At 38.6% G+C, this 24014-nt stretch overlaps 1 protein-coding gene across 1 annotated transcript; it reads left to right on the top strand.

Moving 5' to 3' along the window:
• Positions 1–584: 584 nt before the first annotated feature.
• LOC135468363 (collagen alpha-3(VI) chain-like) lies at positions 585–23659 on the top strand. The gene is made up of 16 exons (XM_064746572.1): positions 585–846; positions 7141–7233; positions 8147–8710; positions 9250–9279; positions 9657–10235; positions 11523–12095; positions 12455–12469; positions 15277–15291; positions 16403–16981; positions 17495–17530; positions 17872–18272; positions 18916–19075; positions 19564–20136; positions 20663–20686; positions 21343–21906; positions 23380–23659. Exons 2-16 carry the CDS (start codon positions 7155–7157, stop codon positions 23397–23399), a joined length of 4212 nt encoding a protein of 1403 aa, XP_064602642.1. The 5' UTR covers positions 585–846; positions 7141–7154; the 3' UTR covers positions 23400–23659.
• The last annotated feature ends 355 nt before the right edge of the window (positions 23660–24014 follow it).

Raw genomic sequence — 24014 nt, 5'->3', positions numbered from 1 at the left:
TTGTCTTGGATTTTAACGTTAATGGTCTTACACATACGTATACATGCATAAACGCACCGGTTCAATAGTCCACCTAATGCTAGAAATGTAAAAGTGCGAAGCTATGCCACAATACATTGACTGTTATACCTATAGCTGTACTTTACCTGCAGTGAAACTTAATATTGTGAAAAAGGCAGGTAGAAAAACCGGACTGGGATAAGAAAAGCAAATAATGTAGACTGGGGTGCTCACGCCCCAAGCGGGGGCTGGGGGACTTGTTACGGAAATGTCTGTATGTGACAATTCATCTCTGCACGATTCCAACACGCATTCTACCATACTGTCATTTAATCTCCTGGATTTATATGTTTACTGACTTCATATTATTCGAAGAGTGTTGGGCTGATAGATAAAAGCCCTTTGAAAGAAAAATGCAGAAGGCATTTTGGTTATGACAGCCTACGTAAAAAAAGAAAACCTCACTTCACCGAAATTTAGGCTTGGAGAGTCGTTCGTCTCTGCCCACTAACATTATATATGTATCTTAAGATCTAGTTGAAACCTTAAACCGTCAATTCATTTCAGACTTCTTCTACTTGCATGGAATGATAAATTTTGTACTCCTCAAGGTCTCGGTCCACTTCTTGAATGCAGTCTACTAGGATATTTGTACATAATACTCTCAGGAGAGCCCAGGGCCTCCTTCTATTATCTGGTGTATAAAGGATTCGTCTTACCTGTACATACTGTCCCTCAGCTCGACTTGACCCCTTTCCTTCAACGCCAGTCGGTGGAGGAGTCGTTCACAATAAAGGCGTGTACTCAGGTCCTCCACAGGTGAAGACAGACAGGCAGAAATTCCAGGTAAGATCCACATATATTTATGCAAGATATGTATAATTTTGATGTCACTATGGTAAAAAATATATTTTATTCCTGTTGTTTTTTTAAGCGTATCGAGGAAGAATTTCGCTACGAATGAATTAGTGTCAGCTGTGAAGATGTACTACATTCGTGTTACTATAAAAAGGTGAATGCGCTTTAAAGCTATAATATGACTGTCTTTAAATAGTGGATGAACATTTCAACAATCATTAAATCTATCAATCAGTCTTAATATAAATATAAAGAGAAAGAAAGGGCAAATCGATAATTAATTTTCACCTGTGCAGCAGTGATTGGTCTATCTTAATTGCGTCTTCAAGAATGGTTGTTAAAGGGTTATGAGTTATATCTCCATGTGTTCGTTAAAATCGACAGTCTACCCTGGCTGTCTGCGTGGAGTATACCTATATGCAAAGAACGGGCTAATGTTTCAGTCAAATGATTAGTTTTCAAGAAGTCAGCACTTTTTATTATCCACTTTCATGAAAATCAAATCATCAGTTTACTTGGAAGCGTGGTCGAGAGGAGAGGAATATTAAGACTAAGCTGTTCAAAAAATAATTAAAGGAGAAGAAAATATCAAACGAAATGATCCTCAATAGCACACCACTTAAAACTGTATATGAAATATCCGCACATTTATTCTAAAACCTTTCATGAGCCGAATTAAATGCATTAAAACGATATTGGAAGGGTCCAGTGGTGCTTTCAGCAACTGTCTCATTTGTCCTATACCATGTATTTACTGTCAAAGTTTAACTCTTAATATATATGTATATATTAGAGCCTAGTGATTACAATATGCACTGTGCAAAAATTTAACAGCCTTCATAAATATAAAAAAAGTCTGTGTGACGTCATCGATGTCCAATTACAACATAATCAAATAAGACTTCCTTTACGAAAGTTTTAAGAAATACGTGACGGTGTATTAAGAAATTTAAATTAAACGTGCTCCACTGATACAGGTAAAGTGTTAGTCTACGTTACCCAGACTGACCTAAACTTCAATTTTTTATCATGAAATCGAACGGACATATACTGAATGTTCTGCCAAGTCTAAAAACGTGCATGTTAATTCTGTCATGTGGACTTTATTATTTTTTTGGCGCAATATTGCAATAAGCGTAAATTCGCAATAGCTGCGACATCACGCAAAAGTCTTTCGCCCAGGCCGACCGACCAACAAACCGACAGACAGACCCACGTATAGATCTGCTTTTCGCATCTGTTAACATAATGGAATCGTCGGTGTGTTAATACCACTGCTTACCTACTTATCTGAAAATAACATGACCTTGACCCTCGTCATGCTAGGCATAATTATATTGGACTACTCCATTAACTGAATAGATAGACCCTGAAAATTCACCGAGTGTAACGTTAAGCAGATATACGGTAGTATGAATGGAGATTGGCAGTTACCAGCCGCTAACAACAATTCCATAAAATATATAATGTTCAAGTGCAGATGTACTGAAAATCTGCTTGATTGATACAAATGTAAACGTTCACACGAATCAATATGGACACCTGTTACGTGTGACTGTTTGCCAATCATCACCCTTTCGTCGCTGCTTTGGTTTTATTATTTATACTGTAGTCTTTTGTATCAGTAACAGCCGTCGTCTTTATCAATCCACAGTTAGGATTGCGTGACACCAGAATGTAAATTCGTAAACACTGACATTCAGACCACGCTTGCCCCATATATTTGTACCTGTGTTGCATCTTTGTGGAAGAATAGTCGTCTTCAAGAAATGTGATTGCGCGAACGGCCACTGACCGCTTATTGCCACAAAGATCTATATGGATAGTATAGGGGAATCAACGGCAAAACTGAACCCGAACCTCGATATTACTGCAAAGTGATTCAAGTATGAGATAACTGATGTCCACAGTGTAAATTGCTGCGGGCATAAGAATAAGCCTGAAATCAAAATAAAACATGTACAGGACTACTCTACCTGATCCATTACCGTAACAAATTTCACGGTGTTGCAGAGTACATACGGTTTTAGCTGCGTATGTTAGCTATTCTTCACTACAAAGATGGGTAAAACAACCATCATAGCGAACATGTGGCATAGCGTGTTGACAAATCCATAGGAACTATAGAAACGAACTACACATGCAGAACGATGGAAATGAGAATGAAGGAAATATCGATAAGTTATGACAACAGCATTAAAGCGAAAGCATTGGTAACTAGTGATTAATGCGCGTGAGGTAAGTCTGTTCAAATCAGCCGTAATACCATCGACACTGTAACTACGTGGGATAGAGCACTAAACGTCGTGGTATTCTTGAGTACAGAGTAAAACACCAAATAGATAAATAAATAAATAAATAAATAAATAAATGTCATGACCGCGGCTCTCACGGACTTGGTTAAATCACTGGCTCGCTGCGACTGTAACTTCTCAAGACGAATCAGGCCACGTGTTCGAATCCACATGTCGCTGCTTCGTTTGTGGCCCTAAGTCAGGAGATTTATCAGGTACATTGCGAAAGGTGGTGGTTTACATCGGACAGTTTCATTTCCTCGACCTATAAACCTGAATGACCAGCCTAATATAAGTGGGAGAATCGTTAAGCACAATAAACACTAGTCAAACAAATGTAAAAAAAAAACAAAACCTAAAACAAAAAAAAAAACAAAAACAAAAAAAAAAAAAACAGAACCTCCCTCCCCCCCCCAAAAAAACAAAACAAAAATTCTAATCATATTCTAAGTTTGTGAGTAATGAAACTACAGTCGTTTATTGAACACCGGAGAGCGAGTGGACAGTTTGTTTTATGGACACAACAGAATACTGACGCCATAAGCTGGATAATTACTATTATCATTCATAAATATATATTATATGTATATATCACAAATAACAAGAATTACCTATAGATAATACCGCCTGAAATAAAAACTGTACATAAGATGTAAATTCAATTCCAATCGATAGATAACACAGAGTTGCTTGTCACGCTCTGTGAATTCAGTTAGTACAGTGACAAAAACAAGTGATAGCATGACAATGCTCATGATATGTTTTATGTTATAAAAAAGTAGGTAAGCATTGGAAGAAATGCACCGTCGATTCTGTTGATTAAATAAAATCCCTTCAACCATGTGATCTTTTGAAGTGTTGTCCTTTCAACTGAGTAGCCATGGAATATTTTTCCATGGGCGAGCGAAAACATGTTTTACAGATTGGACGCATCTTATTCGGAGAAGAATACGTATTTTCAATGAACCAAAAATGTTTCTAACAATGGTAAGGATCTCCATTAGTAACTTACGCATCGCCTAGAAAGTATAGAAAGTGCAGACGATTGAATGATCGATCACAATAAAACAGACCACCAGACCAGCTCAAGCGTTCTCGAGTAGATTGAGCTGGAGACCAACACTGAAATGCCAGCATTGTCTGCGGTTGGCTTGCGGGCACATGTACTCGGACATAATCGGACAACTCAATGGCAACTGTACTCGAAAAAAAATATGAACAAAAACCAGTTTCGTGAGTTGAATCTGGAGCCTGTTATACACAGAGATATACTTCTGCTCACTAACATCCCTTGTGTTTCGTTAGCCAGCTCTCTGGCGTATACAATGACCTCTTTCAATTGAAAATATAGACATAGACATCTATTTCATGTGAATAAAATTTACAACGCGAGATCTCGCGGCATGTGCGGAGAGATGAGTGTGTAGTAACGAGAGTCTATTCATAAGACCTTTAATAAAAGTCCATGGTTGAATAAGGTGGAAAAGTAATTACGGAGTAGAACCGAACTGGCTTAATCGATAAAAGCAGGTCGTAGAATGACAGAAGTCTTTCATCTTTGCGTAATCAGCGCGTTATATAATATTCTGGGAAGGTCTGTCATCAACCTGCGGATGGTCGTGGGTTTCTCCCGAGCTCCACCCGCTTTCCTCTCACCCTAATGCTGGCCGCCGTCATATAAGTGAAATATTCTTGAGTACGGCGTAAAACACCAAATAAATAAATCAATAAATGAATGTAATATTCTACCTCCGCTGCCTGTAGACTTACACAGAAAATAATATTAATTAATCATTGAACAGACTTGAGCCAATAAAGGCGTTGCCTCGTAAATGTTTTGGTAAGTTGTCGCGCATACATGTAGCATAACCTTAAGCATGTTTCAACCATAATTGTGGATTAGTCACAGTTAAAACAATTCATTTAACGCAATTCACAATTAATTTAATTTGAACGAAACTTGAAAAAAATAGAAGAGAAAACATACAGTTCATTAAATGCTGATACTAGAGTGATGGAGAATGACATATTCCTCTCTTTTAACACACTGTTAATCGGTGTAAACTTAAAATCTTTCTTGTGCTAAATTTCTATCGGCAGAAATAGATATTCAAAACGAGAAACTTCTCAACCAATAGCTATAGACCGACTGGTAAGTTGGGGAGTCGCAGACGTCCACGTGTACTGACGTATGCCGACATCAAATACAGAGTAATGAAACTGATATATTTAATCTTGTTCAATTCCTTTCCGTTATTTGATACTCTCTGGTACATATACTAGGCGCTTCAAACTCTAATAAACGCGTCTGACTGCAAGAAATAACCTGATTACCTGCAGGATAAAGTCGACCTTTGAAAGAAAGAATCACTACCTTTTTACTCAGAGTTTGTCTTCCTCATAAAATCACCCAGATTTCGCAGTCAACCATTTTTGCTGAATGTCCAGCTGACCAAAAGTACAGTTTAACAGTTTTCTGTATCTTGGTCTTTTATTAATACTTTTTTTCGCTTCACATACGAGATGTTTTTCTGAGGAATGACAGGTGTTTTATGACCAAATATATCGCCTCATCTCACCGAGGTTTAGCAGGCTTAACCTTTTTAATGCTCCCTTGTAGACATCTTATAATTCTTTCTACACATTCAGGATGTTTGCAAGCATGGGTGAGCATGTTAAAAATTTTCAACCTAGACATGTAATTTTAAACCAAACGGATCTCTATTAGACAGAAAAGTAATGTGTCAAGATACAAGAAGTGCCCTGTACAAGAGGATAAACGAACAGTACATTACAGGAAATATCATACCTGTAACTACAAGACAGTTGTATGGAAGTTGTTCTGCCCACTTGGGTTTGTAAAGGAAACCAAATCGGTCTCTAAGAGCTTGCAAATTATTGCCTATTCGGTGTCTAAAATTCAGAATCCAGGCAGTAAAGTTAACTTAAAATCAGATTATTTGATCTGACCATACCATATAATAGTTTAAAAAGTATCTGAGTAGTTCTATAAGAAAGAGACACGGTTGCCGCCTTTGGCCCACATGAGGGACGTCTGTCATCGGTTGTATTTGTGTCTGACACTATTGTGCCTTTATAATCTGCTTATCATTGTGTGTGATGTCTGCATCTTTTAATGCTCAGAAGCCACTAAAACGGCTAGTACAGTTCCAAATGATGTAACGATATTTCCAAATTCGAGTAAAGTGCTGATCATTTAATGAAGACTTCATGACATGGAGATAAAGGTCTTGCAGACTCTCTGAACTTTAGATCTGCTTTGTTTTCCTTTTTAAAATTTAAATGAATTAAATGCAGTCAAATATTCGAATTGTAAGGCGTCTTTTATCGACTACACTGCCAATCGCACGGTGCCCTTATACACTGCATGCCCTTTTTTCTTCATATAACCTTCAGGCGAATGTTTGAGAACGTTCACCAAAATCTATTACTCCGTGGCTTCCTCTCCGGCCGTATTTGTGAAGGTCTGCCAGCAACCTGCGGATGGTCGTGGATTTCCCCCGGGCTCTGCCCGATTACTGCCACTATAATGCTGGCCACCATCGTATAAGTGAAATATTCTTGAGTACGGCTTAAAACACCAATCAAATAAATAAATAAATCGTTAGTAATAAGAGCTATTCCAAAATTAAAAGCTGTGATTGGGAAAATTCTTGTGCGTCAGAGTACCAAAATACAGTTGCATATGATTCAAGAAGTCTACCATAGAATTCTAACATTTGATTCTCTGCGTTTAACTATCTATGATAAAATTAATGTAAGTATTTTTATGCATGGTTTTCACAGGAGACTTTGTTTAAGCTATGGATGGGATAATTTATCGATGTAGACATCTAATGTAGTATCGAGCTTGAGCTCGGCGTAAAACACCAATCAAATAAATAAATAAATAAATAATAAATAAATAAATAAAAAATAGTATTGTACTTCTAATGATAAATACCTCATGTTTCTTTTATACTAATAGTTCAGACATCAACGATGAAGAAGTTTTGGTGTGGACTTCTGCTGTTTCTATCGCTAGAAGGAACATTGGTCAGTTTGACTACAGCGCAGGATGGTACGTACGATGGCCAATCTTTTCATTAATGGCATGAACGTGTTTTAGAAGTAAAAAAAAACGTGGTATCATGGTTACAGGTAATCCTATATATGTAGACGTGGAAATCACATCTGAGACAGACAAGCCCGTTATGTCCGAAAGAGAATTTACCAGTGCTTCGGTAATGTGAACACTTCAGCTAGACACACTTGTGCCTCTCACCAGTGTGGTAGCTATGGGTTCAAATCCGGTTCATTCCAGCTTTCTCTCCGGTTGCATGTGAAAGGTCTGCTAAAAACCTGTGGATGGTAGTGCGTATCCCCCAGGCAGTGCCCGGTTTCCTCCCACCATGATTCTTCCGAGCGGCCCCCGTGGCTCAGTTGGTGAGCGCGCTAGCGCAGCATGATGATCGGGAAGCCTCTCACCAATGCGGTCGCTGTGAGTTCAGGCTTCCTCTCCGGCCGTATGTGGGAAGGTTCAGCATCCTGCGGGTGGTCGTGGGCTCTACCCGGTTTCCTCCCATCGTAATGCTGGCCGACGTCGTATAAGTGAAGTACGGAATAAAACACCAATCAAATAAAAAAGTAACAATTCTTCTGTCGTCGAATAAGTAAAACACCAAATAAATAAATACCATCACACCAACATAACTGTTGATGCTGTTCTTCGTAGGTTCCTAAGAAATGTAACTATTTTGTGATTTATAAAAATGATTTATCATGCATGGATAATAAGAATAATTAATTCGTATTGAATAATAATTTATTCATTGTAAACTAATCTAAATTTCTACTGAAAGAAAAAATATATTCAGTGATAATTATTATCTTGACGTCGAAGCAATGATACATGTCTTCTACCATGTTGTAATCACGAAGTGAAATAAATGTCGGTTTGTATTTAAAAAATGAAACACTTTGTTGTTTTGTAGACGACTGCGAAACCTTCAAAGCTGATCTGGTATTTGCTCTGGATGTGTCCAGCAGCGTCGGCCAGGATAATTTTAACCTGATGGTTACATTTGTCAGGCGCATCATCGAGTCCTTGAGAGTTGACGATGATCACGTACGCGTCGGTCTACTGACGTTCTCAGATGACGCAAACATAGTGTTTCGCCTCGAGGAACACATGACGTTGGCCGGAGTGCTGAATCACATGAAAAGCATTCCCTTTCTGAAAGGCACCACCCACACTGAGAAAGCCTTGTCGTTGTTAAAAGATGAAATGTACAGCGGGAGTGGAAACCGGCCCGATGTTGCGGACGTCGTGGTTGTAATTACCGACGGAGAATCGAGCCAACCGGAAGAAACACTGGCGGCACTGGAGAATATCAGGGGAGAAAATTACACCATCTTTGCCATTGGAATAGGTGAAGCCACAGTGGAAGAAATAAACGCAATTTCTAGCGACCCGGACTCCTTTTTTTCACGACAGATTGCTGACTTCGACGTCCTTGAGAACATGACTTCAACCTTTACAGAAGCAGTTTGTGAATGTAAGTAACCAAAGTATATATACACACAAAGCAACAATATTCTAGACAAATTCTTTTTATCTTTTATTTGCTGACTCAGTGACATCTGCGGGCCACAATGGCCTGGTAGTTAGCGTGCTAGTGCAGAAGAACAAAACTTTAATCTCTCACCAGTGAAGTTCCTAGCCCGGTTTCCTTTCACTATAATGCTGGCTGCCGTCGTATAAATGAAATTTTCTTGAGTACTTTCTTCACTAATCAAATAAATAAATCATCGATACCCTCCCTATATTCTACGTCACAAATAACTTCCGTTGTATTACCAACATAATTGTGTACATGTAAAACTATTTGCGCTGGTAGATATAATGTTGTTTTCTACAAATGCTGCTGTTAATTACATAATGCAAATACTTCGATGGAATGGCTGTATGATTTCTATTATCCATGAAAGGGGGAATAACCGCAATCTCTAAAGTCACTGAATAATCGAAAGAGCACCGTCATCAGAATTTTTTTTTCACAGTCATTTACAAGTTTTCTATGTATGGCAATTTCAGCAATGAACCCCCGTGTTCCACCTCCTAAAGGTAAGTTATGATAATAAATGATATTAAAAATGTATAAGTTATTTAAATAATTAATTTACTTATCGAAATTGGTAAAATATTAAAACACAATCTTAACTTTATTAAGTTATCTGTCAAGTAGTTGCCATGTTTATTTTACAAGTGTTTTGCGTCTCACTGTTTGTAATTATAAACCGTATTCCGTCATTTAAAATGATGTTTGGATAGTGTACTTAATATTTTATTGAATATACTTAACATTCATACTTCCTAGTTTGGTATTAGTCATGTAAAGTGTGTCCTCGGTGTCCAGTATTGAGTAAAATAAATGAAACTGACTCTAAACTAACCTATGCCATCTCTAATGCTTATCATTTTCCCTGAACTTGCTTCTTTAGTTGCCAAGAACTGTGGTTTTTTCGTGGCTGACATCGTATTTGCGTTGGACTCTTCACGAAGCATGACACCGGACGATTTTAATAAAATGCTTAGCTTTGTCACGAGAATCGTCGAATCCGTGGACATTGGAGATAACGCCACGAGAATTGGTTTGTTGATATTTTCCACTGTTGCCGAGTCGCAGATTTTACTGTCCGCCTTCGATTCCAAAGATGACCTTATAAACCGTATTAAAGAGGTGAAATACACCCCTGGGCTTACGTATACTAATTTGGCACTGGAACTTTTGCCATTTGTTATGTTCAACGACAGCGGCAACCGACCAGACGTGCAGGATATTGTCATATTGATGTCAGATGGTAAATCCACAAACGAAACTGCTACTTTACAGGCGTTGACCAATATCAAGAAGGAGAATTATACAATATTCACTCTTGGTATCAGTGACAGCGTAAACAAAGATGAGCTGAACGCCATCTCCAGTGATCCAGACTCCACATACTCCTTACAGGTTGACACCTTTGACGATCTCAAGTCCATTGTCGATGCTTTTGCATCTCAAGTCTGCGAAGAGGGAAGTGAGTATGACTTACCTTAAGCAACGTTCATCCTCAGTCATTGTTTGTTCATCAAGTTAGTGAGCACAGTCGGGAAATCTATGCCTGGAAGAAAATTAGCGGAGGGAGAAAAAAAAAATCCCGAGAAACGGCTAATGAGAATAAAAAAGGAAACTATTTTAGAACGGACTGAAAATTTATGCAGTGATCATTGATGAGGAAAAACAGTTGAGGACGGTGAAATTTATGTTTCGTTGTTTTGCACGGAAATACGATCAATGTGCACCGAGTAATGTATAGGCCTGTGGTATTTTGTTTCAGTCAGTTTGTGCAAGCAAACTTTTAACCAACTAGGTTCGTATAGTTTAAACCTAGTTCGTACTTTGTTTTGGGTGGGAAATGTGAACTATACAATATAGTCATCTGCTTATGTGTTCTTGTTATCTTCAACAAACATACATTTTTGTGTCACCATAATTATTACAACGGATATTCAGGCTATTTGTCACCATTTATTCTGTCTGCCATGCTTATCAATATGGGCATTTGGCAATTCATCTTTCATTGCGCTATATTTCAGCTCCAGCAAACATAAACTATAAGAGGAGAAGGGGGTTAAAATAAGATCAATGACGAATAAATATTTTAAATACAACTGCATCAAAAAGCTGTTGTAAACAACTGACTTTGTCGCAGACAAATGACATAACTACGGATGACATATCAGTTATGGGATACGTTTTCCAGCACAATTCACTGAATGGTCAATCCAGGCAGGACTGCGCATTGATCTCTTTTAGTGCATGTGAAATACGTCATCAGTATGTCCACAAAACGTCAACACAAAGGCGATATATAAACAATAACCGCATTACGATTTACTTCAGACTGGGAAGGTTCGCTACTCACAGATCAGGGGTCTCTTTCGTAAAGCGAGCACGTAACGTAATGTTACGAACGCCTAATCACAATTGTGAAGGGACTACATTCACAAAAAAAACTTTACGTTACTTTTCTTGTAAATCTCTTCTCACCATGGGGTTTCCTCCCACCATAATGCTTGCCGCCATCGTATAAGTGAAATATTCTTGAGTGCGGCGTAAAACACCAATCAAATAAATAAATAAATAAATCTCACCATGGTGTTACAAATGGTAATCTGGATGGTTATGCAAAGTAGGGCTATAATCATCAGTGAGCTCTCTGTTTCCACTTGTCACAAAGCGCCACGTTTAGTTCGCACTCTATTCAGTTGACTAGTAGACTATTCTAAACATTCTAAAAGTGTTTCGTGTTTTTGTTACATAGCTAAACCAGCATGCGGCTTGCCTCAGGCCGACATCATCATTGTACTGGATTCATCCGGAAGCATCAAGGCGCATAATTTCGAGAAGGTCAAGGACTTTCTGTTCGAAATCATCAAGCAGTTCAAAGTATCGCCGGATGAAATAAGGGTCGGATTACTCAGTTTCGCCACGAATACAAACGTGGAGTTTTACTTGGATACCTACACATCTAAAGCGGAGATCCTCACCGCCATTATGAATGTTCGATATACAAAAGGCAAAACGTACACTGACAAGGCGTTGAAGAGGCTCAGGCAAGAAATGCTTCAGGGCCATGGCAACAGAGAAGATGTCAAGGACGTCGTCATTTTCTTGTCCGATGGTAGATCTACCGAACGCAGCGCCACCGCCCGGGAGGTTATGGAACTGAGGAAGACCAACTACACTGTGTTCGCCATAGGCATCGGAGAAAATGTCGACGTGGACGAATTGAACTCGATCTCCAGCGATCCGGACGAATTTTTCACATCTCTGGTGGACGATTTCGATGCATTGACTGATATTGAGAGTGTTTTTGGCGAGAAAGCTTGTAACGGTACTACCGGTTTCTTATTACACACATATATGAAGATATGCATTGTAATGTAAATTACTTTATAACTGGAGAAATTTTGAATGAGATTTTTGTCTTGTTGATTGTCGAAGGAAAGTTACTCTGTACATTCATGATATCAGCGGGTATATATATCTATCTCATACTTTACTCGTAATGACGAGATATACCTCCGAATATTGTGGCGGTACAGTTACAATGGTACTGTACGAGAAAGAAATGAAGGTTACTTTTGCAGTAAAGGATGACTCTAATGCCTATAATTTTGAATTATACATTCAGTATATTTTGATGTAGTTTATATACTCGCAAGGTTTAATACATATATTTCTCCATTTCAGCTTCCGATCCTGAGTGTAAGTACAATGACATTCTTTTGCCTTTCTTGTATAGTTATTTTTGAAAATCTTTCGTCATAAATGTTTTTACATACTATACTGCAAACTAATTTCACTGGTAACATTTTGAATCGGATAATGACCTTATCGATTGACGAAGGCAATTTTTGACCGTAGACTTCCGTGTAAAAGTATCTGCATTCTTTGGTTTTGTCTTTGGCTGAATAAATGTGCAGAAATGTTTGAAATTGTAAGGTGGGCTTACATGGAACAATTAAGGTCTCACTGACGTCACAAACTTTATTGCCCCAAACACTGGTTTAAATGCTGGAAATGCACGTTCACATGCATGGGTACACATTACAACAGTGAACGATTCAAGGTTTTTTTTACAACGGTGAAAATAAAAACAGAAAACTCTATCAGCGTTTTCATAAAGCTCACATAGAAAGCTGCAAATATTTTACTGCAGTTAAGTCAGTTATAAAAATTTAGTGTGTGAAAGGTATTTCACTAACCTCTCTTCTGACGCTCAATTAATTTTTATATTTTCTTTCACTTTAAGATTTTTTTTACATACCATGTTCTTCATAACATGGAACCATTCAATTTCTAAATTAGTCATGAGTTTAAATTGAGTGTATAACTTGCCAATTTTTGATAAGAAACCTTTAGTCTTTTGCAGCGTGCGCTGCAAAAAGTTTCATTTACAATATTACTTATATAAAGGATGACCTTGCAAGACAAATTATTTGTGTCAAAATTCTTATTATTTGTGCTATATATGTCTTTGTTCTGCATTTCAGTCAAGGCCCCAGGTAAGTGTGAATTTACTGCAGGACCTCCCAGGCATCTTCAGCTAGTGGGGTGGTGTTTTCCTTAGTGATAGACTGGAAAATAACTTGTTATAATTTGGAAAATCCAAAACCTTTGTAATACAAAATGTGGTTTTGATTTATGCTGCGTTAGATTATATTTACCATATGGGTATTGGGGCACAGTTTAACATGCATCGATATGGTGTGTAGTTAGACATTTGTAAGTATTTTTTGTAATGACAAAAACTTATTCATTTTGCACTACAACTATCCCTTTGTACTGTGGTCTTGTGTTCATTTCCGGCTCTGGCTGATATAATGGGTTTATCAAGAAACCAGTCAAAGAAGGTGTATTGTCAAGTAGATTCCTTTCTTAACTCGCTATATGTAATGCAATACTTGAAAGATCCCCTTTGATCTCACATGTAGTCCATCCTGAACAGAATATGCAAAGGTAACTGGCCATATACAATACTAGAAAGCTCCACTTTGCGATTAGTTTTTTTATTACTGCATATAGAATCTGTCTTCATACGATTCACACTCCTGAAACAGAATATGAATATATGATAAGCATTTAATCCATGCAATTGCTGTTATGTAAAAACATGCTTTCGTTCAATCATTGTGTTGCAATCCATTAGCTAATAGTCAGTTATGGTATTCTGTACTCTAATATTCCATCGTCAGTTAACACAACAGCTCCCACGACATAATTATTGTAATGGACCCGTCAAAAAGCATCGGTGCATCGAACTATATAAGAATGAAATCATTAGTTTCTTTGAAATTGCCCCGGACAAGGTGCAAGTTAGCCTCAGGGCGTTTACCAAAAAGGCCTAGATTGTGTTTCACTTGAAACTCCAACAAAACCAAGGAAGAGACGATGACGGCAGTGGAGAAGGCATCAGGCCTTGCACCAGGTCAATACAGCAAGATGCCAATACAGCAAGATGCCATTCTTGCTATATTGCCTGTGTCTGTCTATGTGCTGAAGCCCAAATAACAAATGTTTCTTGCAGATTATTGAAAACCTCATCAGTTGTCCAGTATAAAGTTTTACTTTTATGTTACAAATGGCATCAATGGAGAACAACGTCTAATGACGCGTGTTAATAAGGACCAATTCCACAAAGCCGTGTAACGTACAATAAGGATTATAGAGCATTATGCTGGTAGCGAGACATTTAATGTTTTAGCACCTCGTCAGTATTATTTTTGGTTAAATGTGTTAAAATTTCCACTACCAGCACAAAAAAACAACTAATCAATTCGAGGTTTGAAATTCGAGTCTAATACAAAAATGGCTTTGTGGAATCGGTCCTTGAGTTCTTGCAGGGAAGTTTTATTTCTGTTTCGGCATTTTCTGACTCAAAGTCTCATGCAGAAATTAAGACCTAAGTGCAATTTCCTGGAAGAGTTTCAGTTTGCCAATGAAACGCAGCACACCAGATCTAAGATGGAGTATATCTAATCAATTTTACTTCTCAGTACTAAAATATTTCTTTCTTGTTGCCGTGTTTTACTCACGCACTGCAGGAGGTAATCATTATTGCACTAATATTGTGGAGAATATATCATCACAACAGAAATTGAACAATTACTGAAAATGATTCAGCGCCTAAAAATTTAAATATTTGGAAAATATTTTATTTTGTGAAGCAATAAAAAAATAAATGGATACGTTTTAATTGTGTATTGGCTAAAATATACAGGTTATTTCTAATTGTTTCTTTTTGTTTAATTGTTTAATTTTATTCCGAAATGTAAGCATTTAATGCTATATAGAATTGTAATATTGTGGTTGACAGTAAAAGACATTGTGAAGGTTGATTTCATACAGCCTATATTTTCGTCCTGTTTCCGTGACCAACATTAACTTCCAAATATAAAAGAATTGTCTATAGTCATCTTGTGCAGTTTGCATGCTTCTTTTAAGTTTACGTTGTCAATTCTTCTAGTGCCACTTTGTGCATTAATTGCTATGTATTTTCTTTGTTTTTCCAGTTATTCCACCAGAAGGTAAGGACATACGATAGAAACGACAAATTGTCACAGGCATAAACCTCAAACACACACAAAAAGTAGTCGGACAAACCAATACATTTCACTATGCAATACATGATGCCCAAGTGTGTTCAAAACCAACGCAAGTACAAATACTGCCAACATTTCAAACTTTTAGCTGATAACGATCCAGTACGTATACAAAGCAATGCCATAGCATGTAAAATCATCCTCAGTGCCTCCCAAAAGCGCCATTAACTGTTAACCTTTGTTCACCTTAGTCTTGTGTTCCTGTTCTAACGCAAACACCCAGTATATTATCCATCTAATATCTGAATAAAATTCTTGTTCTTACCCATGGAATGAGTGACAGCGCACGAGAAAGTGAATATGACATTAAATATCTGCTTTATGACTAGAGCAAACTCGATGTGACGTCATGTGACGTCGTGTGACGTCATGGGTGATTCAGTGTATCAGTATGGTCCATAAAAGCCACCTTACAAACCAAATATCTGATTAAGTGTGAATATGTGATTAAGTGAAAAAAAACATTAAAAAGTGAAGGTATATTCAGATATAATTTTTAACAGTTTAACCTGATGGTTAGTTCATTTTATTTATTTATTTTATTTGATTAGTGTTTTACGCCATACTCAATGATATTTTACTTATAAGATGGCATTATGATGTGAGGAAACACATGTGCGGATGTGAATGTAGGTGGGTTCTTCACTGGCTGTCATCTAGATGGTGATAAATAATGGATACAAACAAGCTGTTATATGGAATGTAATTACGTAGAATTGATAACTATGTTCGTTGTTCTGCTAATTAATATGTATATTTCGTAACAATTTGTTTAGCTGCTTAGGCATTAAAGGCTTAGTGTACTAGATGTATATCGAAAACTACGCATATGCTTCATTAGTCTGTATGCATAGATGATTAACAAAATCATTCATTCGAGAAGTTTGTCTGCTTAAATTCGGAGTAGAGAGTGTTGTTCTTTTTATGAGAAGTTCTTTTCATAATTTACACGTGTAGCACTTATGTTGGTAAATACAAGCATACTTGCAAATAGGCGTAGATTGGTTAACTTTAAACCAATGTCTTTCATTCTCAGCTAACATGACCTCTATGTGCGTCACGCCTGCCGACGTGGTCATCGTCATGGACGCTTCAAGTAGCATAGGGCCCTCGGAGTACATCAAAATGAAATCATTCGTCAAACAGTTGATTGGAAGTTTTGAGATTGGTCCTGATGACATTAGATTAGGTCTGGTCGTGTTCAACAGTCACGCTTACATCGAGATCTATCTGGACACACCACAAGTGAAGGAGCAGTTAGTGGCGGCCGTGGACAATGTACATGCAGTGTCTCGAGGAACATACACCCATCTCGCTTTAAATGCCTCACGAGAAGGAGTTTTGCAACAGTCACGAGGAAATCGACCTGATGTACAAGACATTGTTATCGTTCTCACGGACGGAAAGTCCACCCAGTTTTCTAAGACAGACGCAGAGGCCAAAAAGTTACGAGACATGGGCGTAACAGTGTTAGCTCTGGGAATTGGAAATGGCGCTGATGAGGCCGAGTTGAAAGCCATTGCTAGCGATCCTGACGAAACATTTGTGCAACGCGCAGCAGACTTTGACGCTCTGTCCACAGTTTTAGCTCAGCTTGTAGAGGTAACCTGTAAGGGTATGTATTGTATAATAGCCTAGCTTCAAAAGAAACGGATCATTCCATTTGTAAATCGCAGACGAAAATTAAAGAATTTAAATGTACGTATATCAGTTACAGATGAGAAGGAATTCTCAATGTACATCACAAGGTACAGGTTTGAACCTGGCCATGGACAAGGAATTTATACATTCTTTGGGGCCTAACATACTAGCGCAGCACACCGACCCAGGAGCCTCTGAGTTCAACGCCAGTTCCTCTGCGGGTGTACGTGGGAGGGTCTGGTAGCAACCGGTGGATAGGCGTGGGTTTCCCCGGGCTCTGCCAAGTTTCCGCCCACTCTAATGTTGACCACCGTCTTATAAGAGAAAAATGTACGTGTGTAGCTTTAAACATCAATCAGATCAATATATGCACACCTTTTTTCTTCAGTTTTATGTGTTATATCAAAGAGCATTATTTTTCTTCGCGAAGGCTTTCTTATAGAAGAATATATATTTGGTTTATTTGTGTCATGTCATTTATTTGTAGCTGTGGAGACAACAATAGACCCCCCTCTTGCTAAAGGTAAGTATGTGTCACCAGCATTCATATTACATGGTATCGATGTTTAAATTGTGCTTACATGATAAGTCTGGTCCCCCGGCAAATTGACATGTTCATTACAGTCTAGAATGTGAAATATGGAATCGAAATGTTGATGTTCATTATGATTTGTTTATTTCAAAAGTCCTTATGTGAGACTTGAGTTTTTTGGGGAATTTCAAAGATTTTGTCATTGTCAAACATATTTTATTAATCAGTGTGAAAATAAACATGTAAACCTGCTCGTCATTATTTTAACATGTCTGACCAAAACACAGTTAAGCTACCCATGGGGTATTGATTTATTATGTGTTAAATTTCAGCATGCGGTCCATTCGGAGATTTAGTTATAATGGTCGACATCTCTACAAGTATCGGTACCACCAGAATTGGCAAAGTCAAGGAGGCCATTAAAGAAATAATCGACGAACTTGAAATAGACGAGGACAAAATACGAGTAGCCCTGCTGACCTTTGACCTCCTGCCAAAAGTATTGTTGTCGCTTGAGGACGGAGACAGCAAAGATGACGTCTTGGACGCCATTGACGCCATCTCACAGCCAGGGTACGGATCCTGGGCAGATCGAGCGTTCCACACCGTTCGAACGGAGATCTTGCAACAGAGAGCCGGGGAACGCCCGAATGCCAAGGACGTTATCTTGTTGTTCAGCGACGGCGTGTCACGTAATGCGGAGCTGACCATTTTGGAGGCGGAAAAGTTAAAGGTGAAAGAAATAACATTATAGACCTTACATCTTACTTTTTTTAAAAAATTTGGAATTGGTTGTTGGGAAATGCTGTGTCTTTTTTGTGAAAAACACAATTTTGCTGTTCAAATTGGACGTTTTAAATTTAACTTAACCGGGAATTAAGGCTGTTTATTTACTTTTGGTAGAAATGACAATGTTCATACCTGCTTATCATACACATAAATAGGGAATTTACGGTTGAAAAACAATGCAGTATAGAATGAATACATAATGCGATAGGTCGGCGTGTTTTCACGCCGAGTTACAGTGGGGGCCTTGTAATTCGAGCCGTCTAAAGTAATTCAGCCAAAACCTGTTTAAGCTATTCTTTATTTTAACCTATGTGGTAATAGTTCGTGATAGGCAAATTGATACCATATAGTACACGCGAATTACAAGAGAATGTTGGTTAGGTCATCTTGGACCCGAGTAGACATTACTCCGAAAAAACGCACCCCATTTTTCTGAAATTGAGAGAGCGATGTTCAATAGTAGGACTATTGCTATACTCGTATGGACCACATAGAGTTACTGCGTGTACTTACGTTAGCGCTGAAGGTAGAACCAGGTAGGTTAACGCTTATCTTGATAAAATCAAAGTATGTAACTGTTTATGCAGGAAAACGGCGCTAAGGTGATCACCGTGGGGACTGAAGGGTACAACAAGAACGCCCTCCGAGCCGTCTCCTCTGCTCCCTCAGACGATTTCTCTTTCACGGTGGAGAACTTCGACGGCATCGATCGCATTAAAGATCTTCTAGAGGACAAGAGCTGTGATAGTAAGCATGCATTTTATCACACCATTTGGCGGAGGACTCTGTATATGTGTAGACTTGAAAAAGACTTCCAAAACAGAGGACCCCTCTCTTCCACCCTCACCCACCCCCTCCCCCCAGCAGAAACAGCAACAACTCTCCCCCCTCAAAAAAACAAACAAACAAAAAACACCACCAACAACAAAAATGTTGGTTTTATTTAACGGAAAGTTGAACTTTTTTGTGGACAAGGTTATTTTACTTTTTCAGGCATATTACCCGCGACAGCAAGATATACATGTATATGTCACTCTGTCTGTCTGTGGGATGAAACCTTTGACATCTTGTTTTTAAAAAGACATCGACTTTTTAAAATTTGGGCTCTTTTTTATTTTTATACGCTCTGGTGATTAATAGATTTATCGGGTAATTTTTCCATTTACGTTTCCAAACGTGCCACAATTAGCGGGTACACGTTTCAGTGCACTGTATAAGGTGTTTGTCTCGTTTAGGCTCGGTTCAGTGTGGAGTAGAGGCTGACATAGTCGTCATCATGGATGCTTCCACCAGTATATCCAAGGAAGAGTTCAGGGAAATGAAGGACTTCGTCAAGCATTTGCTCTCTGGATTCGAAATCGGCCCTGATCACGTGCGCGTCGGAATGGCAACCTACAACTACGACGCTGTCATGGAATTCCATCTGAACTCTTTCTCCACCAAAAACCAGGTTCTCCAAGCGGTTGATGCTGTATCAGGACAAGGGGCCGACACTCGGACGGATAAAGCTCTGAAACTTGTTCGGGAAGTCATGTTTACGGAAGACAACGGAAACAGACCGAACGTTCCGGACATCGCCATTATCGTCACGGATGGCAGATCACGTGATCGAGAGGAAACAATTGAAGAAGCCATTAAAATGCACAAGGATGGAATCACAGTGTTCGCAATTGGAGTCGGGAGTCGAATTTCGGAGACAGAGCTCTACGCCATAGCAAGCTCACCCCCTGACCAGTTCGTGTTTGAGGTTAAAGATTTCCAGGGTCTTTCTGCCATCGAGACCACACTCCAGAGGAAGACGTGCGGTGGTACGTACATTGTATATCCAATCATAGACTGTCTGCTGCATACATGTTCCGACAATTTATTGTCTGTAGACTAGCGTAAACTAGTCCGTGTTTTACTTAAGAATGTCCCACGTATACGGAACCATCACCATACGGAGGAAATCTCCGCTGCCAAAATTTTTGTTGTATCTGAGAAATCTCCTGATGAAAAGCCGCAGCCCATCTAGTGAATGTTTAAATGATTCAAACATTAATCTGCTGCGGTCAAACACTAATGACATGGAGTGTGAATGCATAAAGTTACTCCGGAGTTTTTAGAATCACAGTTGTAATTAGTACCGAAAGATGCAGTGATCTAGACGTTGAGTGATTTTGCCCTTGAGGTTTGAAGGTTTACTTTATAACTAAAGTTAATACCGGGCTTTAGTCCTAATACACTTTTGAACAAATGGGCCCTGTAGACGTGTTCAACATTACATGTAGAGTACATGATATTTACTCGGCATAATGGTAATACATATATTTCATTGCATATATTTCATTACAGTGCCGTCATCCGTCCATCCCGATGGTAAGTATTATAGATTAACTTTATAGTAAGCTTTGGGGGAGAAAATTGACCCTGGTAGCTTATATAGATTTTATTATATTTTATAAACATATTGGTTAGTTTCCATTCGAAATTCTTTAATTTCCATTTAACTAGGGATCGATTAAAAATCTGTACCAAAACTTTACACATGTAATCTAAACTTATCACTCTGTCATCTAACGATATTGTTCTTTGGCTTGTAGGGGAGGAGGGGGGGTGGTGGTGACGCGTTAAAGTTTATTAATCACATAATTATAAACCTTCAGTATATATAGAGCTAGAAATCGAATTTACGCTCGAACCGATATCATATAGCAGGTGTTAAACTACTTTTGGCCGGTTTTGTACCTGATGAGTATATGTCATTGGTTAGATGTCGTAAAGTTAACTATGACACATTTTCATCGAGATTATCGTTTATTTGTTAATTTATTTTTTTATGCTCTACCCTTTGTGGCTGAATGCACCTTTCCAGTATGTTGATTGTCTAAAAAGAATAAAAGCATGATAACACACACACACACACACACACACACACACACACACACACACACCCACTCTCTCTCTCTCTCTCTCTCTCTCTCTCTCTCTCTCATTTAACCGTTTCAAATTTTTTTCCTCTTTTTTCCTCTCAGGAATGAAGCTACAAGCGGATATTATGTTCGTCTTTGATTGTTCGGATCAGGTCCTGGAGCTGAACTTTGCTTGGGGGTTAGAATTTGCCTCCCAGATCGTCAAATCTGTCAGGGTTGGAAACAAATGGGCAAGATTCGGAGCCATCAAATACAGCACAGATGCTGTCCTAGAAATGACATTGGACAGCTATTCAACTCGTGCCGATATTTTAACGGCCATTGATCAGGTCGAGAGGTCAGGATGGGAGTCCAGGGTTGAGAAGTCTTTGCGCCTCCTCAGAACTCTGGCGTTCAAGGACTGTTTGGGAGGCAGACCGAACGTACCACACATCGCCATCGTCTTCACTTCCGGTGCCTTCACGCACATCGATGCCGCCAAATACGAAGCCATGTTAGCCATAAACACGGGTATGAAGATATTCTCCGTTGGAATAGGACGCCAGGTGGACAAATTCCAGTTGGAAATGCTCACCAGCAGCCCATACAGCAATTCGGTGTTTGTCGGGGAATCCAGGGAAGAGCTTCACAACATACGCGCTCAGCTGTTACACGAGCTTGATTCAGGTAAGAACGAATGAATGCTTTATACATGGTTTAACGCCACATCGGCATTATCGAGGCAACATTCAGATAAGGTTGTTTCAGATATTCAACAATCGACATGTTGATTTAATGTTATTTACTGTTATATGGCAAGCATGCGGCTTATAAAGCTCCAAACATGCACTGAAGTGAAGTATAGGTCACAAAATTGAAAAATCATAGCCGGTAACTTTCTGAAAAATTCTTGAGCACGCAGTTATGCAGCAGTCAATTAAAAAAATATATAACAAATGTAACTTTCAGCCTTAAACTTCCTCTAAGCATAACATGTTAATGTTAATGATAACTAGTGGAGCACTCAACCAGGATTCACGTGTGATTTCACTATAGTTGCCAAATGTTACGTAATACCATAGCTTGTCATTCTGATTCATGTTATTCAAACTTATTTAAACTTTATTTATCCATATTTACTTACAACAGAATTACTTCCAATGAAGTGAAGGCGTTTAGTGGAATATACTTGGCACACTAGTTTTTAGAGTAATAACTTGTGGCGTTGGTTGAAATCGTCTCGTAACACGTAGGATCTGACAAATGTTACAAGACCGGTGTAGAATCGGTGTCAAAACTGGTCGAAAGGGAGGCGACCGTTCCACATTTTGAATAGAACTTCCTCTCAGTAGGAGGTATCAATCATCAAACAAGTAACATACTATATTTCTGGATGATGATAAATGAGGCTTACAACATGCAATTAGGCTGTTAACTAGACGTTGTATATATCTGTATGGTTTTTGGCCTCTATGATAGGAGGAGGCTCTCACCAGTGCCATCCCTCTGAGTTTAAGTCCAACTCATGCTGGCTTTCTCGCCTGTGGTACGTGTGAAGGCCTGTCGCCAACCTGCAAATTGTCATGCGTTTCCTCAGGGCTATGTCCGGTTTCGTCCCAACACAAAGTTGCCGGGATTCCGTCTTATATGGGAAATATTCTCGAATATAAAACTCGAATAAGCTATATAAATAAATTAATGCATGGTGCATATTACGTCTCTCCATAAACATGCAGAAACCGTAATACTTTTTCTTTGGCTTCATCGGACCATGGTGTCATTGGGAAGGGGGCTCTATTTAATTGATAGGTATGGGTTCAATCCCGGTCTTGGACTGGGAATTTCTAGATTTGCCTGCTTTTATTGTTCTCTGGGCCTTGCTGGTCATAATGTTCTCTTGAGTCATCAAACATGAAGTTCGCTGGAAACCACTTTCCTTCAACCAACCCGACATATATCACACGTGGCGAAGTTCGCTAGTAACTTTCCAAATGTCGGTGGTTTATAAGGAAGATAAGGTGTAGTTAACAACAACTCCCCAGGAAACTCATATCGTCCAGTCGGAGCGGTGTTTTATGTGGTAACAAATAACCCCAGCCTGTTCCTGAACGTAATAAGAATTAATAGTTATATTATCATGTTTGTCCTCTTCTGTTTCAGTTCTAAATATTTGTTACTAATTTGATGACAACTGATGCGACGTGGCCATGACCAACACTGTGAAGTGGACGGGAAGATCAAAATACATGAGCTAATTTTCTAATACACAGTTCGAGATATATATTTTTTACCATTTACATACAGTTTCTCCTTAACACACACATTTTTGCCAAATGGCAACCATGTATTCATTTGTCATATAATTGAAAAATATTTTTTTTATTCTTGGAAAGCTTTATTTGACCGTTCTTTATGAATAAATTTTATGTCAGAAAATGTAGTTCCTTGAATTGTTTTGTTGCTCATTCAGTGGTTCCCTGGAAACTCCCGTATGGTAGATTGACGGGATAGCGTCGCTATTTACGCGAATATGTCCAACTTTGGGCACATCAAAGCAACTTTCATCAGAAACCTGTAAGAACAGTGTATATATATATACCCGTAAATAATGATTGCACTATGAGTGATATTCGAACCATATGACGCCCCGTAAGTTGTGCGTATTACACAGTGTGGGTAGACCTGATACCCACCCACGGTTCTGAGCATTGTTTCGATGTACCCGTAGCAGGCATACATTCCCATGACTTCTTAACTGGTGATACATTCAACACATATATACGAGTAATGACATC

The sequence above is a fragment of the Liolophura sinensis genome, chromosome 6 (assembly GCF_032854445.1).
Source record: "Liolophura sinensis isolate JHLJ2023 chromosome 6, CUHK_Ljap_v2, whole genome shotgun sequence".
Taxonomy (NCBI): domain Eukaryota; kingdom Metazoa; phylum Mollusca; class Polyplacophora; order Chitonida; family Chitonidae; genus Liolophura; species Liolophura sinensis.
The sequence above is the reverse complement of the archived record's forward strand: the minus strand, read 5'-3'. Positions and strand labels throughout refer to the sequence as shown.